The sequence below is a fragment of the Spodoptera frugiperda genome, chromosome 31 (genome assembly GCF_023101765.2).
Source record: "Spodoptera frugiperda isolate SF20-4 chromosome 31, AGI-APGP_CSIRO_Sfru_2.0, whole genome shotgun sequence".
NCBI lineage: Eukaryota > Metazoa > Arthropoda > Insecta > Lepidoptera > Noctuidae > Spodoptera > Spodoptera frugiperda.
In genome coordinates this window covers 4,060,501-4,081,718 of record NC_064242.1, presented here as the reverse complement: position 1 = coordinate 4,081,718, position 21,218 = coordinate 4,060,501, and the positions used below count along the sequence as shown (strand labels likewise).

Genomic DNA, 21,218 nt, shown 5'->3' with positions numbered 1-21,218 from the left:
CTTCCCCTTCGGGGATATAAGGCGATAAATACTACTCTTACTAAACATAATGTTATACAAGATCCATTCACACAATACTGTGATACAGATTTTTACTTAAATTACATAAAAATATCAAATAAATTATCATTTCCGAAAGCCGTAGTCCTTCATAAATCAAACTAAACTGCCATTATTGCATCCGCCCATAAAATTATACAAACTCTATAAACGCAAAGAACAATAACCAACAATTTTTTTTTTTATTTAAGTAAATCCAATCACTAGGCCTTAGTATTACAATAACTATAAATACAAATGGCTAAGTCGTGACATGAGCTGTGGAAACTTCACAGATAACAAATAAAGCTTTATGTGTGTGTGTGTTTATGGATATGCATCTAACAACTGTTTTAATTACAAAGCGGTCCATTGAAATATGCACTTAAAAGTCTAAGTACAAAAGGTTAAAAGTACAAAAACTAATCTTAATATTATGTTACAGCTGTTTCAAAAATATTAAAGCAGGCCCTTATAAATCGATTATAATAATTGGGCGTAATAAATAAGTAGATCAGTTTATATGTAGATCAGATAGAAATTTCGATTAATTATGTTTGTTCTTGAACAATAAACGAAGGCAAGTGTCGACAAGGAATATAAATAAAACATTAATTCTTGTTTGAATAATTAAATTAATTAAGCAGGAAGGTTAGTAGCAGCACAATCTTATTATACGTACTTGCAGTAAAAAATCTTACATCACGCGCTCATTACAATAAATCCGTTTCAAAAATATTCAATTAAAAGTAACAAAAAATAATCTCGATCAATATGAACTGTCACTGGCAATTAAGGGCACGTAAGACTAATTGTTCAAATAAAGAACACATGGGCGTACGAAAATAATGCCGACTCGCGAGGTGAACAAACAAAAAGCTGAAGAATGCGCGAACTAGGAAGAATGAAGTTACGAGATTGTGTGAAATGGCAATTACACAAATTATGTAAGTCAATAAAGGAGATAGTTGCGCGCCTTGAGACGAGATACGATCGATTTATACTTAGACAACAGCCTGCATACAAAAGCTCTGAGTCGCATAAAAACCAACATCATGAATACCTAGCTTTAGTCACCAGTTGTTGGTCACACTACTTTAAAATGGAGCATGTTCCAGTTACGCTTTAAATTATACACTTCCTTGTCTTTTTTCAGTATTTTTTGCTAAATCATGTATTAAGTATATACTGATTTAATCGTCAGATAACAATCTATTTGACAGGAAATTATTTTATTGACAGCTCTAAGCGAGCGAGAGTGATTTATGAGCTCTAGGAAATTAAGGTCAATGCCACAGATCGTTTTTTAAAACTCTATTCGAGCTATTTTAGATACCTAACTAGCAGTTGCAATGCGTATTGCAGAATAGAAAGATTTCTTAACACGTATACACTTAGTATTCAATCGGTAGAATAACTACGAGTGATGCGCTCACTAAGTAGTAGCTACGATTCCGCACTCGTTTTCCCGGAATGGTGTTTTGAATCGTGTAATCGAGCGGAGTATCTCGATTCAACCGATGTGCGATTGCGTAATAAGCCATCGTCGGGTCCACATGTTCCAAGTTTCACTTTCGCGTGAGTTACAGTACCATCGTACCTTATGTCGCTCGCACTCGTACATGCTCCGAATCGCACGCTCATCGGAATCGATTTTATTTGGGAACCGGTAGTCGATTGCACATTCCGCGAAGGCCGAAGTTTTTGCTAACAATACTCGTTTGTAGTGAAATAGTTTACGAAACTACGTCATTACGTATGTAAATGATATGCGAAGCGTGCGATTAGTGACGTTTAGAGAACAACGACCGTTTAATAAGCGACAACATATTAACTGCATACGCACGTGTATTTTTGTGTAATTATAATAACATAAATTATTACTTAATAATGTGCGGATTGCAACTATAATTTTCTACTAAGAATTTATTACTTCAATAAACTGTCTAGTATAATTTTAGAAATTCGATTCTATTATCAAAATAAACTTCATTTTTGAAACGGCTCACTCATATTTACTATCAATAAATTAACACGTCTATTATAATAGATTCAGCACATAAAAAAACAATGAACATGTACAAACATTGGCCACGCGAAACACATGTTACTGCTATCATTTCAATTTGTTCTTGACCTACATCGATCATCGCAAATGTCAAATGTTTGATCCATTATTCGAGCAGAGAATTGGTGAAAGCATTTATCACATTACGGGTGATTGACACGAACGCAACTAAATGCCATTTGTCCAAGGTTGGCGCCCATTGTGGCTGTGTTGGTTACGCCCGCTCCGGTGCTTGCCCTGTTAGCAATTCCTTTAATATGTATGTATTGTATATGTATGTATACAGTGCAAGAGTTATAGGTAACTGGGTAGTCGGGTTTTTGTACAGAACTTACTATAAGTATTAGTTGATTGTGGACAATTAATTTCAGATCATTGTGGACAATTAATTTCAATAACAAATAAAGTAAATAAAGTGTCGAAACCACATATTATTGTTAACCCAAAGACTGAAAGACGCATTGAAACTTTCAAATCTAAACTCACTGACAAAATACCTTTATTATTAAGGAATAAAAATTCTAATAACTTGTGTGATGAATTTTTTAACATTTACCATACCGAGTTTAAGTCCACCTTCACACCTAAAACCATACCAGCTCATGGCAATGCGTCTTTCAATCAATGGGCAACTACTGGCATCTATAAGAGTAGGAAACGCCTATATGAACTTTATAACGAGAGAACATATATTAATACAACTGAATTTAGTGAATATGTAAAGAAATATTCTAAATTATTTAAAAAAGTTTGCTCAATTGCAAAATCGTTATACTTGAGCTCTAAAATAAAAAACAGTGACAATGTAATTAAAGCGACCTGGAGTATTATTAACAGTGAAACAGGGAGGTCTAAAGAGAAGAGTAGTGAATTTAGTCTTATAATTGATAATAATGTAATTAAATCGGATGCAGAAGTCGCAGCTGCATTTGAAAACTTCTTTTCGGACGTTCCTGTATCCACTACTAAGTCTTTGAACTCATCTCCCACAGTTGCAGAATCTTTACTAAAAGAAAATGTTGCAGCTTGCAATTTAGGCTTCTCTTTCGAACACATAGATTATACAGATATTGTCAAAACGTTCCATACCTTGAACAAGAAAAAGACTGCAGATCTGTGGGGTAATTCTGTGTACATTACCGGCTCTGTAATAGATATTGTAGCACCCGTATTAGCTCTAATCTTTAATAACTGTGTCGATCGTGGTGTGTTTCCTGATCTCATGAAGAATAGTAAAATAACTCCGTTATTTAAATCGGGTAGTACTTCTGACCCCACTAACTTTAGACCTATTTCAGTACTACCTACATTCAGTAAAATTTTTGAAAAAATTATTCTATATCAGTTGCAAAGATTCTTTAATAGAAATAAATTATTACATGGAAACCAGTTTGGTTTTACAAGGGGTCGTTCAACAACTGATGCCGGTGTTGAACTTCTTAATAATATTTATGATGCATGGGAGGACTCGGCCGACGCATTGGGTATTTTTTGTGACTTATCCAAGGCGTTCGATTGTGTCTCTCATGAAACACTGATCAGGAAGCTATCCCATTATGGAATACGGGGCAGCTCTCTGGATCTTCTTATTTCATACTTGAGTGATAGGATTCAGAGAGTCGACATTAACGGAAAAGTTTCCTCCGGGTCTATTGTTAGGATGGGTGTTCCGCAGGGGTCAATTCTCGGCCCGTTTCTCTTTCTTATTTATATTAATGATTTACCTTACCTTGTGAAGGATAACCATGGGATAGTACTGTTTGCTGATGATACATCTTTATTGTTTAAACTCAAACGTGGACAATTAGTCAGTGATCATGTAAATAGTGCTCTCTCAAAAATAGTACGCTGGTTTAGTGCCAATAATTTATTACTTAATGAATCAAAAACTAAATGCATTAAATTCACAACACCAAATGTTAGACATGTGAAAACCAGCGTGCTAATCAAGGGCGAGGAGTTGGACCCTGTAGATTCAACTGTCTTTTTAGGTATAACTCTGGACGCTAAGCTACAGTGGGCTCCACACGTAGATAAGTTGTCGAAAAGACTCAGCTCTGCAGCATATGCCGTTAAAAAAATTAGAAATTTGACCGATGTAAATACAGCGCGATTAGTATACTTTAGTTATTTTCATAGTATCATGTCATATGGTATCCTCCTGTGGGGAAATGCTGCTGACATTCAGTCTGTCTTTGTGCTGCAGAAAAGAGCCATTCGATCAATTTATAATCTTAGTCCGAGGCACTCTCTTAGGGAACTATTTAAAGAAATTAATATATTGACTGTTCCTTCTCAATACATTTATGAAAATGTAGTGTATGCTCACAAAAACATTAATTTATTCAAAAAGTATTGTGATATACATAATATAAACACTAGAAGTAAAAACAAATATATTGTTCCCACTACTAGACTTAAGAAAATAAGTGGTTCGTTCAGATGTCAATGCATACGCTTTTACAATAAAATTCCCAGCGATATTCAAAGTTTGAGCCTGAATAAATTTAAAAATGTTATTAAAGAAAAACTGTATAGTAAAGCTTTTTATAAAATTAAAGACTACTTAGATGATAGTCAGGCTTGGGAGTGAGCCGCTATAATGTCCACACAGGTCATGTTGACATGTTTGTAACACAAGTTACATTTTTATACAATTTGACATGATATACATTAATATCATTCGATATTTTTTTGTTTTCACATATTATTTTTAAAATTGTTAGTTTGAGGACCGTGCGAGAGTTTGTCTAGTCATTTCACTTTTAGTTAATTATATTCTGACAGTGTGAGCATTTGTGTGGCCTACCCAAATGTTCTTTTGGTTGGTATTGTTCGTCGGATCATTCAGCAACAGCCGTCAGCTGAGCTCATTGTAAACTGACACATGCGTGCTGCCATCTGAACAGGTCCGCTCAAACTGCTGTGGTTCTTTCCTCAAAAGACCACTACAGAATAAACTTGCACGGTTCTCCGACATCTTTAATTGATTTTGTCTGGACTTTAAAAGAGACTATGACCTCTGAGTTTGTTTCGGCATTTCTTCTCAGAGTAGTCGGATAGGAAATGCCGGCCTCATCTAGCTATTTGAAATATTGACGTGTAAAAGTGTTATTTTATAATCTATTTACAGAAATAAATATCATTTATCATTTATCATTTATCATTTAGTTGTTTGATAAAGGGCAGTTATCGTCAACATTGTCTTCAGAAAATCTGTGATGATTCACAAAAGGTAAGGATTCATCTCTTGAAAAACGTGACTTATAAAATACTACATTGTATTTAATATTTCTGTAAATTACCTACGCATCATATTAAAGTTATTACACAGATCCTCAAATGTTTTATGATGTTGTATGCGGTTTTACGCCCTTTGATCTGAGGCGATAGACGTCTCATCATATCAAATGAAATGACAAACATCTTATCATAGGTATATGAAACCAGCTATTAATTCACCACAATGTCGTGTGAAACCAATTGATTATTTAAATATTTCTTGAAAGTTGGAAATGGATTTCAATATAAAATGTATCAAATTCAATTCGCTTTGCCATTGAGTTTTCATATGTTTTCCGTTAATATCAATAGTAAAATTACACACTGTACCGTAGGCTTAGCATAGTATATACTTGCTCAGTACCTTTATATAAAAAAAATCTGGGAGCTCTGACAGTATTCTTTGTCCTTCGTTTTGTTCAGGCGAGAGGCTCAGGAAATTTCCATATTGGGTTAAAATAAGGGCATACTAATTTACCTTGAATCGAGGTTTGATTACGAGACATCGACCTTTTTTTAAAGGGAGGAAAATCAATTATTATGTTATCGGCTTACTCACGTATTTGTTTGACGAGGAACTAGACTAGTTTCAAGCCATGCTAGAGACTCATAATCATGAGCAGCATTCCGCGACACACGACGCGGCGATTGTCGCGCTGCTACTGGCTTCACCCGTCTTGGATGAAGCGAGAGTGAGGGTTCTACTCCTACTGACTAAAAACCACGTTTCTACTCTCCTTTTTGAGCTGGAGCCCCGGTTACCCACTAGGCAGTCCGCTGGAGACCTCGACCTTAACTATTTGTAATCAATCGTGTAACGAAGGTAGCAGTTGAAAATAAAATATTTAACTTCCAATTGCTTACAGACTTAATTTAATCTCATATAATAAGACCAAAGACATGTGTATTACGTATGGTCATTAGTTATTCGAGAGTTTCGAGACATACACCAGGAAAGTGATTCTTACCCTTGTTGAAATAAAGAATGTTTTAGGTTGTAAAAAGTGATTCGAGTACACGGTAAAAAATTATATTTAGCGTAGCATTTTAATTAAGAATAAAATGTCAACTGGTCTTGGGTCAGTGAGAGTTGATGTTTCGATACAGATTTGTAATGCTTGATTTTATAATTTGTTACTATCGTTTCTTTATCGTGTTTGCAACTAAGGAAGTTGAGGTTTTTGGTTATGTAGGTATCTTAACTTAATAAACATTAGAAATATTACCTTATCGAAAAAACAGGATAATATCTAAATTTTCAACAAAATAAGTCACCTCTGAGTGAGTCATTAGTTCATTTCTGAGTGAGCTTAGTGATCATTCGGAGACCTAATTCCAGGTATTTTAATTAATTTTTCATTCAGTCTAAAATTATATTGATTATTTGCACCTAAGTGCGTCGATTCATACTCAAAATATCGACGTTATGTGGTTTTACTAAAGAATTGGAAAATAAACACCATTATCTTCTTCAAAAAAAGAACAAAACTTAAATATGTTTACGGGAAATCTCTTAGAATTTTATATGAGTCGAATTCTTAGGATCTTCGTAAGCTTAAAATCTCAAAAGGGGGAATTCTTTTAGAAATTACTCAGAAGATGATGCCGATTTTAAATATTTTAAGGTATTGATCATTGTGCAAGATGCGCTATAAAGATGTGCCACCGCAAAGTACATAGCTTTGCGAGGAAGATACGTATCTTAAGTATGCGATGTATCGATAGTAGGGGAGCCATCCATAGCACGCATCTTTTCATATAAAAACATAGCTTAACTGAGTTCGTTTCCACCAGTGCTAAGTTATGTGTACTAATGAATATGATTGGTGGAAGCCAAATGCATCCACAGCAACGTAGCATAGCACATCTCTGGTGGAAAATCACCCTAAGGTTTTTAGATTTAGAAAGGTAAACTTACGACCTTTGTAATAGATTTGACACGTGCCTACAATTTTAGATTACAATGCGTACTAGACATTATTTAGATTTCAGTTTTTACGTAAACCACAAATCTAATTGAATAAATAGAAAAAAGCTGTGCCAATTCTACCTTTTCTATTTTATTATTATTTTGTCAAGGTTTTGGACAAAAGAAAACAGATTAAAATCTATTTGGCTTGCATATTAAATGTATAAAATTGATTTATTCTATACAACCAAAGATAATACATAAAGCAAATATAATTTATATTGCAAAATCGCGTGCCGAATTCCGGTATATACTAAATATATAAAGTAGGTTATGATTATGTACCTACTGTATTCAAATCTACATCACTCACAATGGGTCAATGATCGAGTCGTTGCATATCGATTTAAAAACAACTTTTTACTCGATTTATTTTATCGAGTTAACGATTAATTATTTTCTGATTAACAAAAGTCTCTATACAATGCAGAGACCTAATGATCTAGCTTATAAAAACAAATTATAATCGAATTAGCGCTGTGAATGTTTTATTTTTATTGCCAACTCTTCAATCAATATTGTAACTAATAGTTTTTTATTCTTAAACTGCAAATACAACTATTTCTGCATTAATTTTATTTTTTTGTATATTTTTAAAGCACTTGTACTGTGAACAAATTAGAAACTATAAAGAGTCAACACTCTTAAGTTTGTCCGTACACAAAAACATTGTTGATGAAACATTAAATAAACTATTTAACCTACAAGTAAGGTACTACGTAAGTAAATTAAAGGTCAATGAACTCCATTAAATAAGAACTAAATAATTAAATAGAAGGAAAATGTCTTCAAGTGGGTGCCTTTAAAGGGTTTACAAAGTACCTAACTCAAGTATTATTTATTATTAAAAATTAAGTTAACATTGATTCCAGTTAAGAAATGACGCATACACGAACGTATAAAAAAATTACGATCATCTTTCAATTGTCAACCAACGGTTTATGACCCCTGCGGTTACGTTTATTTGCATTCTCTGACTCTACAAAGGCTTTTGAAAAATTCTAAGTTTCTTTGCAACTTTATATGTAGATGTGAAGAGGTTATTGCCAATGGCAGTATGTAAATAAATACAGTGGGTCAAAAGCAGTATTTGTAGAATCTTTAAGCTCAGGTGAGTAAACAAAACTATTCCAGATTTGACTAGACACAAGAATTTTGATGAAAAAATATACTGATTTTGTTTTCATCTTTGTTGTGGGAAATCTCAAATGAAAAGTAAGAAATTACACATAATATACATGTTTGATGCTGAGGACGAAGGCGGCAATAGAAAAGATTTTGAGTCCTTAAAAGACTTTAGAATGCATTTCTTTTTATTTGGAAGAAAACATACATACTAATAATAACAGCATTTTTTTCTACTTGGAGCCTTTAGACAAATACTCTTACCCACTACTCGTTTGAATGTATTGTCAAAATAACCTTTTACTTACTGCGTTTTTTACAATTCTGTGTCCATATTATGCACTATCTGTGGACTTTAGTGATAATCGTTGTAAGTCATTTGCTGTACAACTGTCGCATATACTGTTGAATTTACTGTTAACAATTCTGTGCACAGTCGGTGGCCTTTGGTGATAGTAAGTCGTTTTTGCAGTTCGACTGAAATATGTGCGAACCAATAAATGTTTCCAGATTTACTGCAGTCAATCATGTTAAATTGAATTTCGAATGGTGCATCCAAATGTTATATTGAAGTGGCCATTAATTTTAGTCTGTGTCTAAAAAGACTTTAGAAAGCATTTCTTTTTATTTGGAAGAAAACATACATACTAATAATAACAGCATTTTTTTCTACTTGGAGCCTTTAGACAAATACTCTTACCCACTACTCGTTTGAATGTATTGTCAAAATAACCTTTTACTTACTGCGTTTTTTACAATTCTGTGTCCATATTATGCACTATCTGTGGACTTTAGTGATAATCGTTGTAAGTCATTTGCTGTACAACTGTCGCATATACTGTTGAATTTACTGTTAACAATTCTGTGCACAGTCGGTGGCTTTTGGTGATAGTAAGTCGTTTTCTGCAGTTCGACTGAAATATGTGCGAACCAATAAATGTTTCCAGATTTACTGCAGTCAATCATGTTAAATTGAATTTCGAATGGTGCATCCAAATGTTATATTGAAGTGGCCATTAATTTTAGTCTGTGTCTAAAATAATTATTGACTATTGAATATTATTGCTCGTCATTTCGTTTATATATTGAATTGTGAAATGCAGTTTCTATTTAAATAAGATTATGTTGGGGGTTTTAATTACTTTTATGCGGTAGTATTTAAATTTGTTATTCATTGACTGACTAACAGTTGTTTGGTTGCTTGGATTAGGCTGGTGAAATCCTGATCGGTTATTGAATAGAAGACTTTTGAGCTGCCATCACTATCAGTCACTGAGATTGACAATCCGCTATCCTATAGTACCTACTATCAAAATACTCTATTGATTACGTGTAAAAAGACCTATATAATATAAAGTTTTAAACTTCATATTTTTTTCCTTAACACAGAAGCTCCAATGAATCGAAATATAGGTTTAATTTGAATGCAAATACGATAACCATACTAATTTATGGAGATTGCTGAATTCCTTTGTGACCACACAATCACATTACATCGCTATAACGTCATGTAGGTAAGTATTGAGGGACCAATTTCATTAACTAACTTTCCTTGTTCCAGACAAATTAAAAGATGACATACTTACAAGGAAGTTTATGGAAGATAAATTATCGTCTACATTTTGCTATTTATGGTAATGTTTCTGTTTAGTATTAGTATTTAGTCATCGCGATCGGTACACATTATAATCGAAAGTGGTCAGAGGTAAGAGGTAAGAGATGAAGAAAACTGTAGTTTCCTATTTCTCTTTAAAAAAGCACATCACGATGCAAAATGTATTATATAAGTACTTTTGTACTCTTCTTTTTCATTTAAGTATAAGTGTTTATTACCAACCATATTAAAATGCAGATTTAAAAGACTTATCAAGAAAATTTTCATTACGGATGCATGCAATTTTGCAATTTCGTCCATATGGAATCCGTCACATTTCCAATTATACTTAATTTTATACCAACCCATGGAATTTTTCGATTGCAATTTGCCGTGATTGCTTCATACGCAGATGGGGCCGTAACTGGAGTGCAGGTAAAATAAATTAGCTAATGGAATTGATAATCTCAAAAGTCAGTACTGGTAAGTTCAAAATATTACTCAATTCGCGTGACTAGCATTTTGAACAGTATCTGCCTTTGACAATCACTTGAACAACTGACTATAATTATAACTCTAAGCGAATTACAGTTCAATGTCTAACTACATACATATCTATAGACTATATACATATCTATATATATTGCAATTATGATACTGTAACAAAGTATGTATTGCAATAGGCAAACGTTGCAAAGCATTGCGAAGGTCCCATTCATGATTATTGCTTGCTTTTTGAATATGAATATGAGAAATAAAAACATCAATGAAGATTCGGAACAAGACGTTGTTGAAACACCAATTAAAATTGATGTTATAACAGATGAAGTAAATGTTAATCATACAGTAACGGAAACAAAGGCAGTAAGTGTAGAGTTTTACAAATAAATTGCTGCTATTATACTTATCTAATCTAAATAAACACGTTTCGAAATGGCCGGCTCTAAACTAGTTCAGTTCGGGTGTGTATTGCTAATTTGCCGGCTCGCTAACAAAGAAGTTTCTTTGCAATTCAACACAGCTTGCAAGCGAAACTTTGCCAAGGTCGCCTGCAGTCGCCAATGCAGTGTCAATATCGAAACTTTTTACCAACATTTGCGGTTCCGAATTCATTAAAGTTTTATGAGATATTTTTCCAAGTGTTGATACAAATTGTTATTGCATACCTACGTAACTGATAAAGTATTGAGTACCTTGACTTTTTGTTGATTTTACATTGCACGTTTCAGATTAGACCTAGCTTTAAACACTATATTTATTTGTACTCAATAGGCTATTGTATCTGAGCTTTTACATCAAACAGGCTGTTGAGCACGCCTATAAATAACAAGTTAAACATACAACCTCCAACTATTCATGTTAATCTTTTGACGGCATTGGATTCCCATAAATAGTAAGAAAACATCAACTCCTTGTGTGACCAACAGAAGAATGCGTCAAGTAAACGTAAAGGACGGGTTCAATAGAACGAATTGGTAATGTCACTCAATTGCAAAGTTGCAACTATGGTCACTTGCAGAAGTAATAAGCCATTTCAAATTCATATCACGACAAAAATAAATTATGTAGTTTGATGTTTGGAAATAATGCAATTGATCAAACTTTAATTTGAGGAGCCTAGAGCTAAGTCACGGGTTTTCAGAACGATCAGTACCCTTAGTATAAGTTTACTTTACGTTTAAAGTAATCGAAACGAGAGCGCGTTCGGCGCTCTGATTGGCCAGCTCGAATAAACCAACCAATACAACGTAAAACAAACTCGTAATAAGGGTACAGTAATCTACGACACAGCTGAGAAAGTTTTGTTAATATTATGGTACAACAGTGGTCTGTTATTCTGATTCCCAATCTTGATGAGTCGCATAAAAATGCTTATGAAGATTACCATGTATAATGTTGCTACTTACTTCTTGACACAATTTTGATAAAGATCTAAATAAAATAGTATCCACCTACACAATTATGTTAAGTTTTTGCAAAAACGCAATATGCTCTCTATATTTTAAGGACACAGTTCTTACATTTCTGAGTATCAATCTTCATTTGATGACAGCAAAGGTAGGTATGCAATAAGTACATACTGAATTGTTATTACCGAAGGCCGCTCAAGAATTGTTCTTTCCAATGACGACGATTTAGGACAATTGAATGGCATCGACATAATTGACCGTTTCGATTACGTTTCAAACATCACAATAATGAGGATTTGCCAAATCATAGTGATTGTTAGGATGGTGTTGCGTTCTGTCCTTACAGTCACGATTTTTGCCTCGCGCCAGCAAAATTGTTGGAGCCATACAACAGCGTGTTGAAACGTGCAATATTACAAATATTAAACTCTATACAATACAGTAATAGATAATAAAATGGCTTAACGTTAACTTCTTTTATATCGTTCGTTACTTCTTTGAAAGTATTTCGCAAAAGCTGACCGCAGAAATGGTACAATCATTTAGATTAAAAATGTCACATTATGTTCAACTAGTTTTATGTGCTTAAAATGTTTTGTAATTGCACTGGACAGTGTAAAATAATGTTGTAAGTAGTGTTGTTGGGTAAGAAGTTGTCATTGTCACAACTAATGTGAGTTATATTGTAAAAGTTGACAGTAACGTGTAAAGAATTGAAAATAGTCCACATGCGTTGTCAGACAAATTAAATGAAAGGCTTATATTCCATTTTAGTCTGGTTACGATGGTCATAATAATTTCTCTGTTAATTAAAATTAAGTGATCCACAAGTCTAACAGAGAAACTAAGTGGCAAAAATAATTTGTAATAGGACTTCTGAGCTAGGCAACTATTTGGAAATACAGATAATGTCCAGCTTAACTACAGATCACTGATCAATGATAATAACTAAAGGAAAAAACTAGAGGACATCGAAAATAATAAACAACATGGCACCTATATTTCTATAGTTACAACAGTTGCTGCTTAGAAAAGGCAATTACATTATAAAACTTCTTCTTTTTTTCATTATAAGCAAACAGTTGCTTAAACATCCGATATAATTGATCAAGCTGAAGGCTAGTTTCTATCTAAACATCATTATTATTTGGAGTCTAAAGCAATTTTGTAACATCGGTTGCTGCAAGAGCTATCATAATCGTGTATATGCATTTAATCGGATGCATCGTCTATTGTGTCGGATAAGTCAGTACTGTGTTCTAGATTATGAGAATAATGGATTGGGTAATAGGCTAGGTGACAATGTATGTCTGTGCTAGTAAGATGGTTAATGTCTTTGCAATCTCTTTTAGCTCTTCTTTGTAATGTAGTTCTAGCTGTAGTTAAAATGAAAGTGACTGCAAATTATGAGCTGTGTATGTGATTGGCTGGATATGAAGATCTAAAGATTGAGGTCAACGGTGTGCTGTAGAAGAAAGACCTATTTCTGCCAATCAGAATGATGATAATAATATAGAAGTGTCTACCATTGAAGATTTTAATAATAAGAACATGAATGATTATTTCCTTCATGAAGAACATACTAATATAGCCACTCATGGCAAAACTGTTGGCTTAATGAAGAAGGTAAGTAATGATTAAGTATGATTAGAAAAATCTTTACATCAGATGTTCCCAATTCCCAATCTTCCCATTTCCGATTCCTTAACAACCCTTAAATTCCTAACCCCAAAAGGCTGGCATCGCCTCTGGTGTTTCGGGCTTATACCATAAAAATTATGTTTTCACAAACGGCCCTTTAGGCTAACATCAGTAGGTACTGTGCGGCATACAATTGTAGTGATGCAACTATTGCTTCGACAGAGTTCTCGTTGTTTTGACATGATTCAACCTGCCTGACCTATGAACTCGTTGGAAGATAAGAGTCCTAAGGGTCTACCTCGAATTTACATTTTTAACTCCAACATGAAACTAGCTTTTGCATTGCCATTTTAAGCTATGGTGCAGATATTAAATTTGAAATTAGTAAAACCTTTCTCATTTGAGTATCTTTTATATTCTAAATATATAAAAAAGTAATGGAAACTACCAACTATAAAATCATCTCGTATATCGTAAATCTTCATAAATACTCGTTCGATGAAGAAATTCTCGGAAACGACTTCGATATAAGCGTGAATTGACCAATCGCTCCACTTCCAGATGAATACGCGCGAAAATTGACGGTTTGTTCATCTTCTATTACGTCAGTAGTAAGCGCCATCGTCATTAGGTACTTGATGATTTATAATCTTATGCTGGAATGTAAATAAGAATTATATTTCTGTGTCTTTTTTGCTATTTACTTCTTTGGCTGCATTAAAAGGGAAGGAAACATTATCACCCGCCTGTTTTTGTCGACTGCTAAACGTGGATTTCTCCAATATCCAACCACTGCCAGCCATTTTGCAAATATCGTCCAAAATCTAACTAGGTATGAATTAAAATAAAAATTCTTTAGGCCTATTAAATTAGAATAATATTACATAATGTAGGTTCTATGTAAACAAATACCGTGACGGTACATTTGAGTTTTGATTAAAAATTAGATGCGGATTTTTCTACATAATTTAATAAAAATAGGTAAACTCGTAAACGAAGTCTTTATTGATTTTAGTATATGGCATGCGTTAAGGATTTATACTTTAGTATCCATCTAATACGACAGTAAGCCAAGATATTTGATATCCAGTTAAGAAAATACAGATTGATTTAATACAGATACAGTAACCATTTTTTTTTAATACAATTAACTTTTTAACGAAGCAACATCTTTTGTAATCTTGATCGGCTCAGTAGAGCTGTTTGTTACCATGGTCGGCTTAGGAGACAAGCAATAGTTACTAATAGTGCATCGATACAATCCTAATTTTGTTATTTGCATACCAACTAACTTTGATGACTCAGCAATTTTACCAAGATAATTATGTATTTAAAGGTAAACAAAAGCGATCTTTTTCTTGATCCTTTTCTTAAAAATTGACAATGTTTAATAAAAGTATTAGAGCAGTGCAGTGGCGCTTTCGATTACTTTCACTTCACCTTGGACCGAGTTGTGTGGAAGCATTGACCTGCAGTTACATTGCGATTGATTGATTGATTGCAATGGGGGAATGGGAATGTAACATGAGCATTGTGATTGTGATTGGGATTGAAATCACGTTGGGTATTTGCTTATGGAGAACGTTTTGAAGTTCTTGTAGTTTGATTTTTATTGTGTTGAGGCAATTTATGAAATATGTAGTTCTAGGTCTTTGTTACACGTATACCACCGTTACCTAAGCATTTTGACTAAAAAGTCACATGTCACGATTGTTGCAGTAGAAGTGTTGTGAAGTGGTAGGTTAGGTAAGTGTTCTGGCAGAGGTTGTTTGCGAAGAGCTGTGAAGATCGAGCCCAGTGGCTATTAAAATAACCAATTTTTAGTAGTAGGAAATGTGTTGATGTTGTTAATGATAATGCCGTGATGGGATTCTTTCATTACTTACATCGATTCATTATAATTTAAGCATAAGGAAAATATGTTCGAGACTGAGAATGAACTGATTGATTGAGAAATATGTATACTGTGTATATGAAAACCGCAAACGCAATTTGCATTTATATTCTTTTTATAGTTACCAAATGTTTGTTTGTTGTTGATACTTGATAGTTTTTCGATAATATAAGATAAGAGAAGAAAAAGTTAAAGAGTGAAACAAAACTATGTTTATTGTATCTTACGTAGTAGGCAGCTCGCTTGCAGTGCTCTTGTTTACACTCCTACATGTTTTAGGAACAAAGGCGTAAGAGCAAATTGTGAACAAAGTGTCATTCTGTAACTTCTCTTTCTAAACCCTACCAGTTTCATGTACTAACCTCAAGATTAAAGTATTGCGTTCTCGCTTACGCCACTTACCATTTGAACCGCCTTTTGTCCTGCCCATGTTGAAATGTGGCATCGTGAAATTCTTAATTTAATTTCAAAAAGTCGATTGAATTTTTTTTTAATTAACTACAAAATAATGAGGTTGTAAACACTGACAAACGCAATACACTCGTTAGCAACGGTGTGTGTCGATAATCGTTTCAAAAATGGCTGACCAATATTTGAGTATTGAGGCCAAACATATTGATATTTCAAATAAAAGTATAAACTAAAATATCTAACACAATAGACGTGTTAATGGACGATAATATAAACCACATAACACTTACAAGCACATTGTAACGATGTTTGCGCAAAATAAACTGTCAGTTTTCGAATTATTTTATCGATTTACAGACGATTATTTTTATCGTAAAGCGTCGATTATTGGTATTACACAATAATTATAACATTACTAAATGACATAATAATAATGAAACATACGATGTTATATTTCGTCCAAACGAAATAGTTGTTATAACATAACCATTGCACTAGTTTGATGATAAGTAATAACAATTTATGACAAATAACATTACCTATTATTACTGCTAACACTGCAATAGCGATGTTGCGTTAATTAATTAAAAACATTCCGATTTTTATCGATAAAGCGTGGATCGTGACAAACGTGCTTTACCACATCGCTACTGTTATCTTTAACTCCTTTGCATCATAAACAAAGCACCTGTTAAAGTGTGGGAAAATAATATTAGTTTAATGGTATTCTTTTGTTATAAACTGTAAAAAGGGCACCAATAAAATGTAGAGGTTCTTTACAATATCTAAATGTCAATACACGAAACCTCAACTCAAGGCAATGTTAACAATTGAATAGACTAAATTGAAATTAATCTTGAAACACGAAAATATTTTTAGAAGGGTGAATATAAGTTATGGCATTTCGGTTGTCTTGGCGAATAGTACCTACGTTCATAAACATTTCTAAAGGTATGCAATAAAAACATTGGCTACCAAATAAAACCTGTTTTCTCCATCCTAAAATAAAACAATGTGCATTCAAAATTCTGATCAAATTCGAAATTTGGAATTTTCGAGGGTCGTCCAATAAATATTTGCGTATAAAATTGTGGCGCCGCGCGGGCGACAACATTTTCCCCAGATCCATAGCGCACGGTTTTAAAACTTGGCAAAAAGTCATAAATGTCGGTGCACATTGTCAATATCGGAGTGTCAGGACCGACGAGTAGGGGGTATTGAACTGAGGAAGGATGCACACTAACACTCAGGTAGAATAACTTCGAAATCAAAAGTACCAATCAATGATCTGAGCAACACCTTTTCAAACGATTCTCGTTAAGCCGACCGACGAGATTAGGCTAATAACATCGGACATAAAACCACCTGTTGATACGAACGAGAATGCGCGATACAATGACAACTGCATTGGTGGCGGAGAAAAATAAAAAGAACTGAGCGTGGACAATGTAAGTCATGCGAACGTTCGTAGCCTAGTTACGACCATTACGACACTATAGAAATGGTAATGAGTGAAGACATTAACTGAACTAACAAAAACAAGCGAGGCTGACCCGAGAAGTATCTCACGTGGATTGCACAAGAAAGCAAAGTTCTTCGGAAGTGAACGGTTCCGTGCGTCACCGACAGATAAACCAACAATGGTGCCGAAAACTTATCCAGCTTAAACATTAAGTGTTGAAGAGCCTTGCAGAGTTTCTATTGTTGCTCGTCCTACAGTGGAGGTTGAAGCAATTAAGCAATATTAGGAATGAAGAAGGGAAACCTTGTAAATATTCAACCAACCGATTTACTAGCATTTCTGTATGCTGTTGATTTCATACACCTTGGACAATTATATAGTGATGATATTGTAGAATAATGACATAATCATTTCTATCCCATTTTGGAAGCAGAAGTCGTGAATTGTTTTTGGTGTTAAGGTTGCCTTCAGCTCTATTGAGTTCCATATTGAGAGACAAGAGACAATAACAGCTCAACAAAAGGCCAGCAAAAACTCCGTTATTATAAACAATGCAATCTAAATCATTATTTCCGGAGAATTGGGACATAGGAACGGTAGATCAGAGAAAAATGAAACTTAGATCACAATAGTTAGAGATTCTTTTGGTGTGCAGATTGACATCGTGAATTTTCACGGTGTTATCAAATATACAATTGTTCGCCGTTGACATCTGGGTCAAGATGTCGATATTGGTAATGATGGATAGTTAATTTGTTACTTCGAATTAACGATTTTCAAAGCTATGCACCTAATTTGGAGCAATTATTTCGTACACGAACATTAACCACTGCTGTTGCTTAGCTAATAAATGAATAATTTATAGCAAATTGCTTCGGTTACTTCTGCTGATTATAATCCGACCGTTTCATATTGATTAGCGATCATTGCAAACTTTAAAGGGTCGTAAATGTGCATGAATGGAGATAGTCTAATTTGGATCATCATTTCCTCAAAATAAAGATCAAAATTACTTAGTATGTTTAATAAGTCATACTTTTTTATCCGCACTGCATCCGCATTTGCTTACTTTATTTTAATAATCATATCGCAATTTCACTTACAATAATCGTGCATTTAATCTAGTTTCCGCAATTATAATAATATCCAATCAGAATGAAACTTTCCAACTTCAGCTTCCGATTTCTTTATTGTCCTCGTAAATATTATTTGCTTTGGATTTATTTAAATCAACGTCGACGTGCTTAGTTTTTGCATTCCGTCGAAGTCTGTGATTAGTGGCGCGAAGTCGACACTTTCAGTAGGTCATTGTCACTAAAAGCGTGCAGACAACTTTATCTGCTGTGAAATTGTCCGTAAAAGTTCTTTATCTATTTTGCAATTTCGTTTTCAAACAGCTTGCGTACAGACTTGCGTCATTTTTTTCTATTTGCAACCAAAACTGTTTCTAAAGACAATGTAAAGTTATTGTTTGCACTAATTTTGTCAATGGAAAATGTAAGTTTATTCCGAAATTGTTTGGCCTAATCTTTTGGGCTGGTTTGTTGAAACAATGCTGCACTATTGCAGATACAAAACGGTTAGAATGAGGCTTGTGTTTACGTTTTTGGGATACTCTGAAATCTTTTAATTCGATATTGTCCTATTATATGTTCTGGTAAAAATATAAGGAACTAAAATATAACAAAAGGGGCACTAACCTATATTTAGAGTAGCCTTCCTATGGTCTCCCGCGGGAACAGCAACGACAGCAGATATCAGAAGGAACGAGACGTAAATCCGCGCACTGACACCCATTATGAACAGTTTTCCACGTAATATTCAACGAAAAAATTACAAAATTAATATAATATTAATTCACGATAAAGACGCAACTATTTCCCGCGTGTGTTCGGTAACATTTGCGTCGAGGTTGACGTGTTCCCCTCTCCGTGCACCGTGAACGACTAAACCTCTGTGCGGTACTTTCTATCAGCTTTATGCGCAAGAGCAATGTCTGGTGCACCCGCATCGCTGACGCAGCGATCAAAAGGTAAACACAGAAGGCTTACTAATCAGCCAATTTTGATATCGATCTTTTTGTCTTTGTCAGCATTGACTTTATACAATGAACTCATCTTTTTGAGATAAGATAATTATTATTACGTTAATGTGTGAGTCACTATTCGATATTGTATCAATGAAGCTTTATTGCCTGTAATTTATTTATTGGAATACTTTCTTAGACCTTTGATCCTACATGTAGGTATATGTTGTGGTCCTTCTCAATTTTCTGAATGTTACACACTTCGACATTGTCGTTTCGTACAATCACAACATTACGTTGTAATGATATCAGTATTAGCGTAATATTAATGAAGTAATAATATAGATTAGTTGTTTTTTTACTGATCTAGATATGGACTATGTTTTTAATTTCAAAATATATAATTTGTGTCATCACTATGTAAGCTATGTCTGGCCTTACTAAGACCTGAATTTTGTAGACGATACTGGAAAGCATTTAAATATTCGAGTTCTAGTTTTAAACTGCTCATGAAATCTACCAGAATGGTAAAAACTAAAAATAGGTCATTTTAAATTCCTTATACGTGTGTAAATAAGAAAAGAAATTAAAAGAATACAGTCAAATTGTTATTAATTTAATGTCGCGTGGGTCAAGAAAAACCAAAAAATGATCATCTAATTAGGGTTAATAAAAATAGTTATGATCTTTTATTACTATGTGGTTTATGATTTTCGATTCTAATCATATTAATATCAAAATAAAAATATGCACTGTGAATAATTATACAAGATCATAAGATCAATGGGAAGAATACCTAAAGGTAGGATCCAGATTTAGAATATAGGCAATAGGTAATTTACTATTTCAAAGGGATAGTTTTTTTAAGAATTTCATCGCAATTCAATTTCAAGCATTTCATCTTCATTTGAACATTCACCAAATAACAAAAAAAAAAAAAAAATGTAAATATACAATGTGATAGGGGCGAGACTTCTAACCCGTTAAGGCTGAGTACTACATCTAATTGTATCGACAAAAAAAATAATATGGGGGTTGAACCTCCCCCTAAAAATTATGGCTATTTTAATATTTTTTTACTTTATGTGATATTTTTTAGGTTGTATGCGTTGTAAAAACAAACAAACAAAAAACGACAAACGGTAGCTAATAAATCTTGGCTAACTAATTCATTACTCTTTTCATATGTTTGATAAAGTTTTGGTGAGAAAAAAATCATTTCTGAATTATTTTTACCGAAAAAATCGCTATTTTTCAATATTTTCAATTGGGGTTTCAACCCCCCATATTATCTTTTTTGTCGATAAAATTTGATGTAGTACTCAGCCTTAACGGGTTAGAAGTCCCACCCCTATCACATTGTATAGTGTAACATTTACAATGAAAAAAGAGTACAGATTTTTCATAAATTTCATAAATGACGAAAATCTTTATTATGTGGCTACATGTGTATAACAAAACCATACAGATTCAACTAATATTGTATAGTAACAGTACAAATATGTTAAATATTTTATTGTTCCAAAATTTATTACTGACAATATCAATTTAACGCTAAATTCGGGTGGTCGTAAAGACTATCACAGAAGGACTTGGTTTTACGATCTGTTAAGGAATTAAGATCCTTTTCAAGGTCACGGGAGTCAAGGCTGAATCAGGTCCTTTCGTAGGACCCAAGGACCAGATTCCAAGCGTGTTCTTGACCTCAAGGTCACCGACTCGCCTTCAATAAGGGCGTTAGAGCTACGGTTCATAAAATTAAGTGACGCGACCAGAAGTCATGGAGCTTTTAGTGTA

The 21,218-nt window shown here is 33.7% G+C and overlaps 1 protein-coding gene across 1 annotated transcript in view; it reads right to left on the bottom strand.

Annotated features, from left to right (window-relative positions):
• LOC126912919 (uncharacterized) overlaps nt 1-19,357 on the bottom strand; it is a 71,065-nt gene extending 51,708 nt beyond the window's left edge. Inside the window, exon 1 of the mRNA XM_050707362.1 lies at nt 19,096-19,357. Within this exon, the coding sequence (XP_050563319.1) occupies nt 19,096-19,192 (97 nt within the window). The 5' untranslated portion in view covers nt 19,193-19,357. The remainder of the gene's footprint in view (nt 1-19,095) is intronic.
• Between the last annotated feature and the right edge of the window lie 1,861 nt (nt 19,358-21,218).